The 17,112-nt window shown below is 42.2% G+C and overlaps 1 protein-coding gene across 8 annotated transcripts in view; it reads right to left on the reverse strand.

Moving 5' to 3' along the window:
• The window catches only part of LOC137377604 (non-POU domain-containing octamer-binding protein-like), a 127,482-nt gene that overhangs the window by 83,904 nt on the left and 26,466 nt on the right, over positions 1 to 17,112 (reverse strand). For all 8 annotated transcript variants that reach the window (XM_068047419.1, XM_068047426.1, XM_068047420.1 and 5 more), the window contains exons 3-6: positions 7,105 to 7,406; positions 5,773 to 5,868; positions 4,518 to 4,714; positions 2,687 to 2,771 (exon numbers count right to left, since the gene is read on the reverse strand). In XM_068047419.1, coding sequence (XP_067903520.1) covers positions 2,687 to 2,771; positions 4,518 to 4,714; positions 5,773 to 5,868; positions 7,105 to 7,406 — 680 coding nt within the window. The remainder of the gene's footprint in view (positions 1 to 2,686; positions 2,772 to 4,517; positions 4,715 to 5,772; positions 5,869 to 7,104; positions 7,407 to 17,112) is intronic.

Raw genomic sequence — 17,112 nt, forward strand, 5'->3', positions numbered from 1 at the left:
ACCTACCCCAGAAAGAGCCCCAATTATCCAGGAAACCAAAACCCTCCCTGCTACACCATCCCTGCAGCCACGTGTTCAACTCCTCTCTCTCCCTATTCCTCGCTTCGCTATCACGTGGCACGGGCAACAATCCAGAGATAACAACTCTGTTTGTTCTCGCTCTAAGCTTCCACCCTAGCTCCCTGAATTTCTGCCTTAAATCCCCATCTCTCTTTCTACCTATGTCGTTGGTGCCTATGTGGACCACGACTTGGGGCTGCTCCCCCTCTCCCTTAAGGATCCCAAAAACACGATCTGAGACATCACGAACCCTGGCACCTGGGAGGCAACATACCAACCGAGAGTCTCTCTCGTTCCCACAGAACCTCCTATCTGTTCCCCTAACTATGGAGTCCCCAATGACTAATGCTCTGCTCCTCTTCCCCCTTCCCTTCTGAGCAACAGGGACAGACTCTGTGCCAGAGACCTGTACCCCATTGCTTACCCCTGGTACGTCGTCCCCCGCAACAGTATCCAAAACGGTATACATGTTGTTGAGGGAAACGGCCACAGGGGATCCCTGCACTGCCTGCTGGTTCCCTCTCCTTCCACTGACGGTAACCCATCTACCTACTTCTTTTACCTGAGGTGTGACTACCTCCCCATAACTCCTCTCTATAACCCCCTCCGCCTCCCGAATGATCCGAAGTTCATCCAGCTCCAGTTCCCTAACGCGGTTCTCGAGGAGCTGGAGTTGGGTGCACTTCCCAAATACAAGAACTATCTGAAGAAGCACCCTAAAGAAAGTAAGTTGCGTCACATCCATTTAACATTCCTCCTACCTTCCTCTTGCCCAGCAGATTAAGCCACCTCAAGTACCTCAGCTTGACTCAATGTTCAATCAGGTTCAGCTAACTCAAGAAAGCCAGAAAAACTAACTTTCCTCTATCTGTCTTTCAGCAAGACACTGTCAAACAAATTGGAAGGAGAATTTAAACAGACCCCATTTCTGCATATTAACTGCTTCAAATCTCACCACACAATTAAGTCCAGATTCAGACAAGGAGAGACAAGCCACAGAAAAACATCTACTCTTGATAAAATTCTTGAAACTGTGTTTCACAAGACATCTTTCAGAGCTTAAGAAATGGCCTGTTTTCTACTATCACGGACCTGTAATTACTTTTCTCCTCAAACTAATAAGTGTGTGTGCCTTTAAGACTGTTCAAAACTGCACCTTTAAGGCAAAGAAGGTTCTGGAATTCCTGAGACACAGTGTGCAGCAGTTGCATTTTTGTTACCCTGGGCAACAGCAGGAGAGGTCACATGGTGTAATGTGCCCACTTGGCTGTGTGTAAAACTGGCAGAAACCAGTTAGTTCTGAGAGACTTTCCAGCGAGGTGAACTGAAGAGAAAGAAAGCTGTCTATTTCCTCTCAGCAGAAAATTCTACAAGGAGCTACAAGTCAAATTAAGTCCCCGAGTAAAGAAGAAAAGCTTTTTTTTTCAAGAAACCATTTGGACTACTGTGCTCATCGTTCAAAGAACTGTTTAATGCTTGCTGCAGCCAAACAGCTGAATGCCTATCTACTGAAGGACTATTTTAATCAAATCCAGATGAGGACTTCGAGTGACCTTTGATTATTTTTCACATTAGAAGACCTCATCCATCAAGAACATCACCTAAAAAAAAAACTTATTTTATTTATTCTGAACAGTCAGCTAATTTTTTAAAACTCTACTTTTAAAACTGGTTAACTGTTAGTTTTTGTGTGTGTGAGAGAGAATGTAGGAATTAGGTTGAAAAAGTTATAAGGTCTTTAGACATAGGTTTATCTTAATTGTGTTTAAGATTTAGTTTTTTAATAAATAGTTAATTTGTTGTTACCTAAAGATACCTGGTTTGGTCTGTTTTATTCCAGGGGTTGCTGGAGTGTTTAATTTGGCTGTTTGCCAATTGGGTGTGAATGCTTAATAATATGCTGCGACCTGTGGAGTGACGGGACTGAATTGACAAGTGCATTCCTCCTGCCGCAGTCGTACCACCACCACACACCTTCTCAGGGGCAATTAGGGATGGGCAGTAAATGCTGGCCTGGCCAGCGATGCCCACATTCCATGAATGAATTTAAAAAAACACTACCACTTGCATGGAAGTAGGACATTTGTTTCCACATATTTATTTTAAATCAGCAAGAAACAATGGCGGGTGAGTGCAGACATTAAAAACTTTGGCATCCTACTTTTAGCCAGCAACTACAGTACTGATAAAAGCAGACTTTTGCAAATTCTGCTGGCAAGGAAGCAGCTTCCACCCCTCTCCACCTGCTTTAGACCACAAGATCAGCACATTTTAGGTCTAATCTATTGTCTCCCCACCACAAAGCACTGCCACTTTCTAATCATTCGACTGATCTGTCCTTTCTTCAAAAAAAAGCTTATCAATAGGTATCCTTTATCCCCATTTTACATCAACAGCTATCTCTTAATTTCTATTTTATTAGTATTTATGTAATGCTGTGTCCTATCAACTGGTCACAGTTCAGCAAGTAACTGAAACAAGATTCATCCCATCCAATCAGATAACGAAATAGAAAATTTTGAACATGTGCAATACGCTTAACATGGTGTCCATTATCTGCCAGAATTTCTAATCTGCAAGAATTTGGTTTGGGCATTTACTTTCAAAAAGATCACATGTTCATTACCTCAGTTCTATTTGTTTTCGCTTCTGCAGTTCCTGATTATGCAATTCTTCCATGCGCCTCAATTCCTCTTGACGCCTCATTAAATCTGGTGACAAAAATTTGATTCCATTGAAATGTTTCAATTATAGGTTCAAGAAATTTCATTTTTTTACTTATGCAAGTATATTGCAAATTCTAGAAGGTACAGTTTCTACACAATTTCTGAATGAATGAATTAGTCAGTCAGTCATTCATTCCCAGTCCTAATCCCTGTAATTCTACCCAGACCATCAAACTGAATACTGCAATATGCCTTCGGATTTGTAATTTTTTATTGATGCACAGCAATTAAGTATGGCAAATGGCCTTGGCTTGTTCTCCTTCCCCCATGGTAATATAAACTAAATGATACAATTTTCAAGTGAGTGCAGGAACAGAGACACCTGTGGGCGTATGGGCACAAAACACAATGTAGCAGGACAAATTCAGTAAGAAAAGCAAGGAAGTTCCTTTATATTTAAAATAAAACACTGCAAGACCTCAGCAGGAATGTTGTGGCCAATTGTGCATACCACACTTTAGGAAGGATGTCAAGGCCTGGAGAGGGTGCAGAAGAAATTAACTAGAACTGTACCAGGGATGGGGGACTTTAGTTACGTGGACAGACTGAAGAAATTGCGAATATTCTCCTTAAAGAGAGGGGGAGATTTGATATGGGTGTTCAAAAGCTCAAAGTGTTTTGATAGATTAAATAAGGAGACATTGGTTTCAGTGGCAGACGGGTCAGTAACTGGAGGGCACAGATTTCAAGCAAGAACCAGAAGTCACGTGAAGGAAAAAATATTAACGCACTGCCTGAAAGGGTGGTGTAGCAAATTCAGTCATAACTTCCAAAAAGGAACTGGATAAACAAAGTGATTCTTGACAACGCAGCCGGCCGCTGACGTCATCCGACTGCACCAAACTGCCCACATGCGCAAACAGGCTCTTGCTCCTTGTGCGTGCGCTGCGTTCTGCATTGCCAGGAAAGGCTGGCGCATGCGCAGACGATGTCATCGTGTAAATTGCTAGGACTGGTTTGCGCATGTGCAGCTGACGTCATCGCATAACGCGGGGGGGGGGGGGGGGGGGGAGAGCAAGCGGAGAAGAAGCGCTCTCAGCCTCCCGCACCCCCCCCCCTCGCGCCCACTTTCTCCCCGCTCCCTCTCTCTGGCGACTCTCTCCCCGCTCCCCCCTCCCCCCGGCGCTCTCTTTGGCCATTCTGTGCTGCCATGGGTTTACGTTGCCTTTGTGTGATTATCTGTGCATCACAATCTTCAGTCCTGAACGTCACAGACTGTGAGGTTTTAGTTTAACAGGCTGCATTTGCACATGTGCCAGTGCAGTGCCATCTAGTGATTGCATGTCAGCAAACGCAGCCTTGAATAAATACCTGCGGGGGGAAAAAAATTGCAGGGCTATGAAGAGCAAGGGATTGGGACCAATCGGATAGCTGTTGAAAAAGAGCTGGCACAATGGTCCAAATGGCCTCCTTCTATGGGTATTATTCTATGATCCTGCCTATATAAAATGTTCCCTTCAATAACTTACCCAATGGCTCAATTAGCAAATCTGCCATACAACACAAACTAATGTGGTCCAGGGTCTCTAATTGGCCTTAGTGATCATGTTTGGGAAAAAGGAAAGCAAGAGGAGGAGAAAAGAGTGGATGGAGGAGGAACAGGGGCTAAAAAGATAGGCTGAAGAGAGCCAAAGAAAACTCTGCCACAGTTCACATTCATGATCTCTATCCACCAAGTCAATGCCTTTAGACACGCAACAGAAAAAAAAAACTGCCACCTTCTCAACCCACCTTGTCTCATCAGCATGACTTGGTGCTCATGACGTGCAGCTTCCAGCTCTACTTCCAGCTTCTCTCGTGCTTCTTTCACATTTCTATCAACTTGCTCCTGCTGTTGTTTCTCCATTTCAAGCAGAGCCTTCCACCTCATGGCATATTCATACTCAAATGACCCATGCTGGGCAAATCTGGGTGGCTGTTCCCTTTCCCTTAAAAATGATACAACAGTTACAGCCCAGTATAACTGGAGGCAAGAAGCCAAAGAACCTATATTGTACTGCTTACAAACAAAGTATCAACAAATGATTATACACTATATAAATAAAAGTTCTTATTACATTGATAACCATCATCCTTGTCACTAAGGTAACAATACTGAGGTGGTTACCTTAAAAAGATGGCAATAAAATGGTTTTGTCCACTCAGGTTGCCAAGTGCCAGCTAATTAGCAATTTCACTGCAATGCTAAGGCTAACATCGTCTATGACTAACAATGAAGAGAAAACTAATCTTGACCCGAAACAAGAGATGGATTAATTTTCTTGACCCCTTCTTCCAGTTTACTCTTGTCCGTCAGCCCAACAGAATAAGGGTGGCTGGCGCCCGAGACCATTCTGTCACCAAATCATGAAAAATAAAAAAAGAGTCGACATGAGTTCCCTGTTTTAGATTAAGAAGCCTGTAGACGGGAGAATTATAAAAACAGAGACCAGATGTTTACCACACACAATGTATTAACTTATTCAGCAAGGAATTAGTTAAATTAGGTTATTTTGACAAGGCTTAATTTTTGCAGGGGGGGGGCCTTTCTAGCTCCGACATAAATTTCAGGGCTTTTTTGTGCCCATCCATAGTAAATGTTACAATTCAACTGGGCTTTTATTTTGTAACCAAAAGGGCAGATAAAACAAGTTACAAAAAAAAAATTCTATTTATAGCAACATGCTGCTCTTTTACGACATACATGTGCATGCAGTAACGAATAGCACCTAGTTTCCTGAAAAAATCCATTCCACGAATGGAACCTGCGCCTACAAGTTAATTTAGCACATCAAATACTATATAGGTGGTTTTCTAATTTATTCATGGCATCTCCGTTTTATCAAGTGTTCTATCAATGCAAGGCCAAAACAAGGCAGAAGATCTATTGCAGCAAGCAAACTCCTCACTGTTTTAGGACAGTTTAAAGCTCACTTGAGAAATTTTAAAATAGGAAGGGAACAGAAAATGTGAGCATTTTTAAAAAACATTTACAGTCAATGCATACTTGTGATAATGTTGATTTTTCTGGACCAATTTCTCTTGAAGTCCGTCTTCATCATCACATTGATCAAAAGGTTCAACAGTCACAGGTCTTGGAAACCTAAAAATGGAAAAATACAATACTACATTTGAATGAGGATATTAGCTTCATTTTAAGAAACAGTACAGTGAAGAATGCTGCACATTACACTTGTTCTGAAATTCAGAATGTTGTACTTCACTGTGTATTAATATTGAGTTCTTGTTTTCAGGCCTGTGGAAATAAATGGTTTTATTCAATTATACAGCTATCTCCAGGCTAAAATTAATATTTTAGCACTGGAAATAATAAAATTGTCTAAAAATCAGCAGGTTGACTATGCTCATCCCTAATGAATAGAACTATTTTTGTGCTCCAACACCTTTAGCTAAGGGTGCAGTGCCAGAAGGAGAACCTTTATTGTGTTGGGAGGTGGGGTGGGAAGAGATCAGTTGATAGGTCTTAAGCAATATGTCATGTTAGCCAAAAGAAATCTTGCATTCAATGCAAAATTATAGTTTTAGGAAATGGGTGAGGTAGGGTGCACAGACACGAATTTCTAAAGGTGTGCTCAAGAGAAAAAATTTTTTTAAGGAATTTATGGATTACAGAAGCCGGTGATGTGTCTCAGCAGAACCTCCCAAAGGGAAAACAATATCTAGTCGGTGTTCTCTCACTCCCATTGGTCTCCTGGAACATTTTTCTGTAGAGATTGTCGAACAGCTACCTCAACTTTACTCTTCTACACTCAACACAGTGGCTTCACAGCTAAGAGAGGAACCGGTTTGTAACTTGCAGGAAAACAATATTAAGAATTTTTAAAAATTACATCTTGACTAATCCATTTTCAGAAACCAGCCTAAAGTCAGTTTTGGGGCAAACAGTCAAACTAAGATCGATGAACCAAGGGTGGTAGTTGATCTGTTAGCAGCTGCTCTGAAAGAGCTAAAACTCAAACCTTCCACTGGGCCACCTCCCTGTCATTTTCTAAGCAGTCAATTTCTAAAAAAATCTACCCACACTGAAAAATTAAAATTGACACAGAATTTCACCCCCCTAACCCACAAGCACTTTGGCCAATTATAGTACTCCAACTGAGATCAGTTAACAAAGCCAGGAATGTAAATCTGATGTCTACTGTGTAGGGCTTAACACAACAACAGATGGGGCTTCTGCTCACTTCCACATTAGAAGTTCCAACAATGGACTTATAGAAGAGTGAGCTGAAATAGATAAAACTACATTAAAAGCTCACAATACAATATTCCTGCCTGCAATTTCTCTATAATAATTATTTATTATTCTCATTAAACTTACGCTGTTAATAAGAATGCACCATCTGTGCATCTGTCCAAAGCCTTGCGCGCAGCAGGTTTTGCTGCAAACTCTACAATGCCTTTGCCAGTTGCTTTTCCACGGTCATCGACTATCACCACTGCTCTCTCCACCGGTCCAAAGATAGAGAATGCCTCATCCAACAACTCATTCGATACAAACTGAGGAAGATTCTTCACTGTGAGAGCAGCACCATGTGTTGCAAATCGAATTCTTATCTGTCTCCCTCTGAGTGTAGTATCATCAAGTTCTGCCTTTGCAATTTCAGCCAGGGTTCTAGTTTCCTATAAACAAAATAAGCAGGCATTAATTACAGCAGCTCAGCAATTAAAATATTGTACCAACAAAATACAACCCCATGGCCACTCTCCATTTGCCCCCAAGCCACCCCAAAACCCCACCAGAAATAACCTCAACTCCAGCCTTGAATTGCAGCTCTGCTTTTAAAATGGAAAGCAATTTATCAGCTCTCACCCTGACCCTACACATTTTGGTGCAAAAGACAAGTGACGTCATCTCCCCCCTGCAGTGGAACAGCAGTATCTGATCAACACATGTACTCATGGTTACATGTCTAAAAGCTGAATGGGAAAAATGATGCAAGATAAGATCATTGAAATCCAGAGCCGGGTGATGCCTGGCTCTGTATCTACTTATAGGTCAACCTAAAAATTCTGTTTTAGCACCAGTACAGAGACCCCAGCAGAATCTTCAATTATGTACATATCTCCTCCCAGATAGACTGTATTACTGAAACTGGGAGGAAATTATGCTTCAGTTGTATACAACATTGGTCAAACCCTACCTGTATATCAGTTTGGGCACTGGACTTCAGAAAGGATTATAGACCTTTGAGGGGTACAAAACAAATTGACCAGAACAATAACAGTGCTTAAACGGATAAATTATGATAACAGGTTGCACAAAATTGGGTTGCACTCCCTTGAGTACAGAAGATCGAGGAATGATCCAAGAGATGTTTAAAATGGTAAAAGGATTCAATGGGGTAGATCGAGTATTTATTTCCTCTGATGGGAGAATCCAGAACAAGGGAGACCCTGATTTAAAAATCAGAGCCAGGCCATTCAGAAGTGAAATCAGGATGTACTTGTTTACATAAAGGGTAATACAAATCTAGAACCATTTCCCACCCACCAAGAGACCCCAGATAGTGGGTTGACTGAAAGTTACAAGGTCAAGATTTTTGCTGGGTTGAGTTGCAGGTCAGGCATGAGCTAACTAAATATTAGAACAGACTTGAGGGACTGAATGGCCTATTCCTGTTCTGGCCCATCATGACAGTAGAAGAGCAGATTAGACAGGAAATAGGTTTCGAGGCTTCAACTCCACACCGACAACCATTTTGCTGCATTGGGGAGTCTTGGTTATGCATCCAAGATCACACAGCCATTGGGCTAGGGACCTAATGAGTAGGATTTGTAAGACAGATGAGCCAAAGACAGCACATTCATCCTTACTGTATTTAGCTGTTCCAGGACTGACTGCACGATCTGTCCATGCCAATGTTAGGAGGAGACGGAAACATGGCAAGTATCTCTTGCACAGGGTTAAAAGTGTAGGAATAACTGTTAGACCCAGATACCTAAAGTCTATGTCTGACCATGTAATGGGCTGTTTCCCATATTTGAGGGGCCATACCATTCATTTTACTTGAAATAAAAGCAAAATACTGCAGATGCTGGAAATCTGAAATAAAAACAAAGTGGTGGACATACTCAGAAGGTCAGGTAGCATCTGTGGAGAGAGAAGCAGAGTTAATGTTTCAGGTCTGTGACCTGTCATCAGAATTGGCAAAGGTTAGAAAATAATTCAGTTTTAAGCAAGTGGGGCAGGGGGAGAGGGGGGGTTGGTGGGGAAGAGAACAAAAAGGGAAGGCGTGTGATAGAGCAGGAGAGAGAGTAATAAACCTGCGGCGGCAGGCGGGCACTTCGCCAGCTGAGGCCGCCTGGTAATATCAATGGGCTCAGGATGCTGGTCCTCCTGATCGGGCACCCTGTGCCCCATGGAGGACCACCCCGGCAACACAAGCCACCCCCCCCCCTCTGGACCACCTCCCCCCACCTCTCCAGCATTTCTCCCAACTCATAGCATTGCCAGGACCCAACCGATTATCCCTAGCAAGGTCCCAGACAAACAGTTATCTCCATTCCGGGGCCTGCTCCATCTTGCTGGTCCTGGCTAGGTACAATCCCAGCAGTGGCCACCAGTTCTAGCTGTGCCACTGGGAGCCAACAGCTGCCTGCCCTCTGACTGGCTGCCAGATCTTGGAGGCAGGACTTACTGCCTCATAGGGGTGAAAGTCCCGACTGAGGCCAATTAAGGGCCGGGTGTCACATAATATTGCTGCATGGCTTCCAGGCCAGGTGGAAGGCGGTTCATCCCCGACTTTCTAGGCAGTGAGCAGGGCCTCCACCACAACATAAAATTCTGGCTTAAAAAACATTTTAAATTGCTGTCTTTAAACAGATGGGTTTTGCTCATGAAGCAATCTATGAACTGTGACTTGTGTGGACTTGAATAAAAGGTAAATTTGCTTCTTTAAATACTCATACAAAAATCAAATATTACATATAGAACACAGGACATTCGACTGATATTTATAGTCAACATGGGTCTCCTCCCATTCCATCTGCCTCACCTGAGCCTTTTAGCATATCTTTCTAACCCCTTTATTTTCCTGTACCTGTCTAGTTTCCTTTGGAAGACATCCAGGCTATTTGCCTCAACCACTTCCTGTCATACCTTGTCCCACATTCAATTCTCCTAATTTCCCTTTGGATTTATTAACTATCTTCTATTTATGGCCCCCTAGCTTTGGATTCTCCCACAAGTAGAAACATTTGCTTCACTTCTATCCTGTCCAACGAATTCATAACTTTAAAGACCTCTAGCAAGTCACCGCTAAGTCCTCTTTCTTAAAGAAAAAGTCCCAATCCATACAAACTTTTGCAATAGCTGACAGCGCCGAGAGTGGCCAAAGACCAAAAGGTCTGAAAGTTAATGATCAACCAAAAATGATGTTAATGATCTGTAATGAATGTTTCTGCATCCAGGCCACTTCAAATGTGTAGAAACATTAGTTTTCCCTTTGTTTACCTTTGATTGCCGTCAAGATGGTGGACCAACGCATTTGAATAAAATCACCAGTGACCTCAGCATTTAGAACAGTTAGTACATGTAATTATGAAAGATAAAGTAAATTTTACCAGAACATGACCGCAAAAACTTATTTGTAAATCTGTGCTCGTTCTTTCATCGTCCGTCTTGCTTTTTCTCCGGCTTCCTTCAAGCCTCCCTCAGTCCACGTCGCAAAGTCATCCACCCATCCAATTTTTCTCCTTGCTCTGTTTTCCCCCTCAATTTCTCCTTCAACCATTGCCAAGACAAAGTGGTCGGGTCTTCGTTTCCCTTGCATGTTGATGCTTTTGGACTTCCAGACACTAAGTAAGTCGCTGGTCATAGCTCTTGCCATAGCTAATCTAATCTGGATTTCATTTTTGGATGCAACTTTGGTGCTCATCATAGAGTACTTGTGTTTATCGACGACTTCACCACTGCCATTTAGAGCCATAACATTGATCTTTGCCTCATTTATGTTGTCAAAAGACTCACTGCGTCCTTCGACTGGGCCTCTAGCTCTTCCTTTGTTCTGGCTAGGAGTGTGGTGTCATCTGCATACCTGAGATTCTAGATGCTGTGGAGGACCAATTCCTGGAATGGTTTTATAGAAATGTATGTTGAGGAACCAACTAGAGAAAGGGCCATTTCAGATTTAATATGGTGCAATGACAAAGGGCTAATTAATAATCTTGTTGTAAAAGGAGCATCTAGGGAAGAGTAACCATTATACGATAGAATTTTACATTAAGTTTTAAAGTGATGTAGTTCAATCCAAAACCAGGGTCTTAAATCTAAAAAAGGAAACTACGATGGTATGAGGGGCAAATTGGCTGTGGTAGATTGGGAAATATTAAACAGTATGATGGTAGACAGGCAATGCTAGCTGTTAAAGAATTAACACATGGTGCAACAACAAAATCAGATTCCATTGAAGGAGAAAAACCCAGCAGAAAAGGTGATCAAACTACAGCTAACAAGAGAAGTTAAAGAATGTATTAGACCAAAAGAATCGCAATGTGCTTGACTCTCAACTGCCCTCTGAAATGGCCTAGCAAGCCACTCAGATCAAGGGCAATTGGGGATGGGTAATAAATGCTGGCCTAGCCAGCGATGCCCACATCCCAAGAACGAAAAAGAAAAAAAAAGAGGCTTATAGAATTGCCCAAAAAAGTAGTAAGCCTGAGGATATGGAGCATTTTAGAATTCAGAAAATGAGGACGAAGAAACTGATAAAGAAAGCGAAAATATTAGAAGGACATATGCGAGCCCATTACAAGCAGAGACAGAAGAACTGATAATGGGGAACAAGGAAATGGCAAAGAAGCTAAACAAATATTTTTGTGTCTGTCTTCATGGAGGAAGATACAAAAAAACTCCCAGGAATACTAGAGAACCATGGGTCTAGCGAGAAAGATGAACTGAAATAAATTAATAAAAAAGTTGTACTGGAGAAATTCATGGGACTGAAAGTTGATAAATCCCCTGGACCAGATGAGCTACATCCCAGAGTGTTGAAGGTGGTGGCTGTAGAGATAGTGGATGCGTTGGTGATCATCTTCCAATATCCTACAGATTCTGGAACCGTTTCTGCAGATTGGAAGGTAGGAAATGTAACCCCACTATTTAAGAAAGGAGGGAAAGAGAAAACAGAGAACTACAGACCTGTTGGCCTGACATCAGTAGTAGGGAAAATGCTAGAATCTATTATAAAGGATGTGATAATTGAACACTTAGAAAATAATGATATTACTGGGCAGAGTCAACATTGATTTAATGAAAAGGAAATCATGTTTGACAAACCTGATGGAGTTTTTTTTTGAGGTTACTTGTAGCATAGATAACCAGTGGATGTAGTGCATTTGGATTTTCAGAAGGCTTTTGATAAAGGTCCCACACAGGTAGACCCTCAGTCAATGATATTAGCCATGGTACTGAAAGAACCTTCAGCCATATTTGCAGCAGGAAAATACAATTCAAGTACCACTCATTATCATGATCTCTATGAGAGGATAACTTTCAGCAAGCTGACAATTTCCTCGAAAATCATCAGGTTCCATATGTACACCAACGACATTCAGCTCTACCTCACCGTCCCGTCTCTACCTTTTGACTGTCGCTGCTTTGTGACGCTGCTTGTCCAACACCTACTGAATGTGCAGAAATATGCTCCAACACTGGGAAAATCAAAGCCACCATCTTTCAGTCCCCACCACTAACTATTCCCAAGACATTGTCTGAGGCTGAAACCAGACAGTCAAATAGGAAACCATGGTTGTGAACTATCAGCTGAGCATCCAAGCTGATATCTTCAAGATTGCCTACATCCATCTTGACAACATCCCCCAACTTCACCCACCTCAGCTCACCTGCTACTAAAACCTTCATCCATACTTTGGTTCCTTCTCGACTCAACTATTTCAATGCTCTCCTCGAAGACCCCCACCTTTCACGCTCCGCAAACCTGAACTCATCCAAAAATTATGCTGCCCGTATCACAATCAGGGCTTGCTCACTCATCATCCTTGTGCGCCCCACAAGCAAAACATGGATTTTGTAATCAACCTTGAGCTCAAATACCTCAACCCTCCCTAGCTCCAACCTCCTCCAGCTCTACAACCCTTCAAAATCTCTACACTCCTCCAATTCTGGCCCCTCGCGTAGACCTGCCCAATTTTCATCACGCCACCATTGACAACTGTGCCTTCAGCTGTCGAGGCCCTAAATTCTGAAACTGTCTTTGCCCCCAACCTGATGACACATTCAAAAAGTTAAAAAGTGACAAAGCTTTCGCTCACCTGCCTGAACATCTCATGAGACCCAGTATTAAATTTTGTTCATAATGCTCCTGTAAAACACCTTGGGACATTTTAGTGCATTAAAAGAGTTATATAAATGCAAACTGTTGCTTGTATTTGCAACATGGATGTTTAACAGTCATCGGGAGAGACTACCCATCCTATTTTAAATGTTGGCCTCCAGCATTATGTTTTTTTATTAAATTGTCACGCAATCTGCTCTAATGAGTAAAAGACAGTTCGGATTTGGCTCACACAGCTATTCCTGTGTTTGCATGTCCCACTGAAGTGGGAAATTCCCTCTAAAGATGTCACATCCAATCTTTTTGAGGTCAAAGTTTTTGAGTGCTGTTACGACCAGGTGAGAAAGGTGTCTAGGGGTCCCTTTTAGCCTTCACCTGGTCTTATCGTAACAGGGTTTATGTTTTTAAACACATTGTGTTTTGAGCTCCCCCTTAGTGAATCCTTGTTCACCGCTTTCCAATTATAAGGTAAAGAAATGAGCACTGTCCTTCTTAGGTTTAAAGAAGAAAAAAGTGAAATTTATTAAAACTTAAACTCTAATTTGGTTTAACGCCAATGGATACACGCCGCGCCCCACACCGGCATGCACACGCAAACAGAGACAGAAAAGAGAAGAAAAAAAGTAGAGAGAGGTTTGAGGCAATATCAGAAGAGTTTCTTGTTACTGTGCTTCGAGCTCACTGTAGTCCTTGATTGTAGGTCGTCTTGCTTTTTGTTGAGGCTCAGTATTCTTCTTAAACCTTGTTCACTGTAGGAGACTTTTCTCTCATGGGGTTCATGTGTCTTCAATGGGTCTTCAGTTCCATGGGAGCAGACAGGAGAGAGGTCTTTTCAGTCCAGGAGCAAACAGCTTTGAGTACCAATTCTCTGTGGCAAGTTAAAATTCAAAAAAACTCCAACAACCAGTTAGTCATGTGATTAAACTGGTCTGACCATGTCTGTTTGCGTATTGGGGGAGCAGGGACTGGCTCCTTTGTTCCAACACTGACTGCTAGTATGCAAAAAAATCTCTTTCTTGGGAGGTGCCTGGCAATTCCCTGTGCTAGGCCCTCTTTTCTTCCCAGCAACAATTTTAAGTTTAATGTCCATGTGGCGAAATTAAGGTACCTCATTCTTGGCAGGTGGGAGCCTGCATGACAGGTGGTTTCACCCTTTGCTTTCAAGGAATTATTTCCATAGCTGCCGCTGTTGGCGGATGGAGGACCCAGTGATGTGTATTACAGGTGCTAATGTCTAATAGAATACACCTCCACCCAGCATATTAATGTACATATGCATATAGTAGTTAGAAAAAATAAATGAGAACTGATTACAGTGAAATAAAGTCACACTAATTATTCATGGTGCATGTAATTAAGAGACCCAAGACTTAGTCCATTATTTTGATGTGTCACAATGTAAGGCTACCTCAGTTAAGATGACACAGGATGCAAGAGTTTTGTTACAGCGATGCCACCACACAATCTCCAGAGTGCAACTGCTCCACTTTCAAGAATGAGTGGGGACAACACTGAGGTACCTAATGAATGTTAAAGCAAATGATCAAATCTAGTACAGCTATATCTATACACGAGAGCTCTGAACGTATAGTTCTCTTTCGCTCTAGCAATTATATTCTTTAAGTCTGCAAGTGTAATTCTGGCTCAAAGTCTTGGGAACTTGGGTCAAATGACATCGTGCACAGGGATCTCAGAGGGTACCAGCTTAACATCCAGATCAGGAGATAAGATGTATTGTCAAGGTCATTCTAACCCCACTTTCCAAAAAAGGCTGCAAGCAAGCTATTGAGACAGTAATCCACATCATTTTAGGACATGTGGCACTATACAGTATCCAGTTGGCACAAGGGTTTCAATGGTACAACCTCCCATGTCATTACATGACTAGCTACTGGACAGAAAACTTCTAAGAGATATGGGGTCTGCTTATAGGAGTCAGAGTTAAGCATCATTGATGATCATCAGGCACAAACCCAAAGTTTATAGCAATAATGCATTCCAATGTCTCCCTCAGGTCTCCACAATCAGCAAAAAAAAAACCTCAATCGACGACAACTATTAAGACCCATGAGCGAACTGCCAACCTTGCTAAACCTCGAGTCATACAAGCCCAACTAGTTCACTAACATCGGCATGACTCCAATCCCATGCTAAACGATTGACTCTATTTCCCTCAATTGGCATTGCAAGCCACGCAGTTGTAATAGTTGCTTCAAAAAGACTGCCCACCATCTTCTGAAGTGGTGCAAACCCCTCTCCCCATGGCAAATATAGGAGTTTTAAAAATAATGTGTTGCATGCAGTTGGAGACAGAACACCCCCACATTCTTTATGCAGAGTTCCATTACTCTATAATGGCTTACATAGACTAAGTCGCAGAAAAAAAAGCTATGCCCTAGTGGCTCCATGTCTATGAAATTGTTTTTCTTGCTGCCGTAAAAGTCTAAGGAAAATACAATTAAAAACTAAGGGTAAAGGCATCTTAAATCACAGAAATCACCAACACCCCATAGAACATCTACTGTGCAGAATTTTAACTGATCTCAATTATAGTGGAAGGAAGACACTCAATCCAAGATACTGGGTGGGGGCATGCAGGAAAATAGCATGGTGGCCCATTCCTAATAACTAACAAGTAACCCCTGCTGGACAATGTGTGTATGCAGACACTGAATATGACATGACCAGACCCAGTTGTAATTTCCCCAGATAGTAAAAGAGGCTCCCAATGCTTATTGTTCACTTTTATACATTATGACCAGTGAAATTAGATAGGAATTAATAAAGCACCTTCCCTTCCTAGTTTGAAGATTTTGAGGCCAACTGCAGTGCCCATTATTCTGACTGAGATCACCCAAAATCAAACAGGATATCTGTCTGGTCTTCATGATTCAACAACTGACTGAGCAAAGCTGCATTTCCCATGAAGAAAAGCAAGGTTGAATTAAGACCCCAGATTGTTGGAGCACAAATATCCAACGCCACACCTTAATTCACTTCTTGCCACTTGTTAAATGCATCCATGAAAAAGGGGGCAGAAAATTGTTTGAAAAAAAAAATTGGATACAAGTATTTAATGTGCTGGCAATAATCCCCAATTACAATTTACCTAGAGCAACTTCAAAGAATAATGTGATCAAATGCATAATTTGTTATCTCCACAATGTAGGAGGCTCATTTCAGGATGCCTGGCTAAACAAAATTAGGCTTAATTATATAATTAACCAATTTCTATTACACTACAAATCAGACACCACCTTAAAAGACACTGAACTGCTTTCGTTGGTTAAAAACCCAGGATTCGAGAACTGTCAACCATAAACAACAATTCTCATTTTACGAACATACGAATTAGGAGCAGGAGTAGGCCGCTCGGCCCCTCGAACCTGCTCCGCCATTCAATAAGTCCATGGCTGAACTGATTACTCCACATTCGCGCCCACCCCCGATAACCTTTCACCCTTTCTCATCCAATTATGCTGGAGTATTCGAATAAAATAGCTCATTTAACAAGTGGCAAGAGGTATCTTAAAGACTATGGTGTTGGGACACCTGTAGTCCAGAATTCCACTGCTTTAACCCAAGTTTGCAATTCGCTGTTGGTAATGCGTACTTGCCATGAGCTGCAAAAGGGGAGATGGTGGCATTTTTTTTAGATATACAGCACTGGAACAGGCCCTTCAGCCCACCGAGTCTGTGCCGACCATTAACCACCCATTTATACTAATCCTACACTAATCCCATATTCCTACCACATCCTCACCTGTCCCTATATTCCCCTACCTACCTATACTAGGGGCAATTTATAATGGCCAATTTACCTATCAACCTGCAAGTCTTTTGGCTGTGGGAGGAAAACGGAGCACCCGGAGGAAACCCACGCAAACACAGGGAGAACTTGCAAACTCCACACAGGCAGTACCCAGAATTGAACCCGGGTCGCTGGAGCTGTGAGGCTGCGGTGCTAACCACTGCGCCGCCCCTTATAGTGGTATTGTCACTGGATGAGTAACCCAGAGACCCAGGGTACT

This window comes from Heterodontus francisci, chromosome 15 (assembly GCF_036365525.1).
Source record: "Heterodontus francisci isolate sHetFra1 chromosome 15, sHetFra1.hap1, whole genome shotgun sequence".
Lineage (NCBI taxonomy): Eukaryota > Metazoa > Chordata > Chondrichthyes > Heterodontiformes > Heterodontidae > Heterodontus > Heterodontus francisci.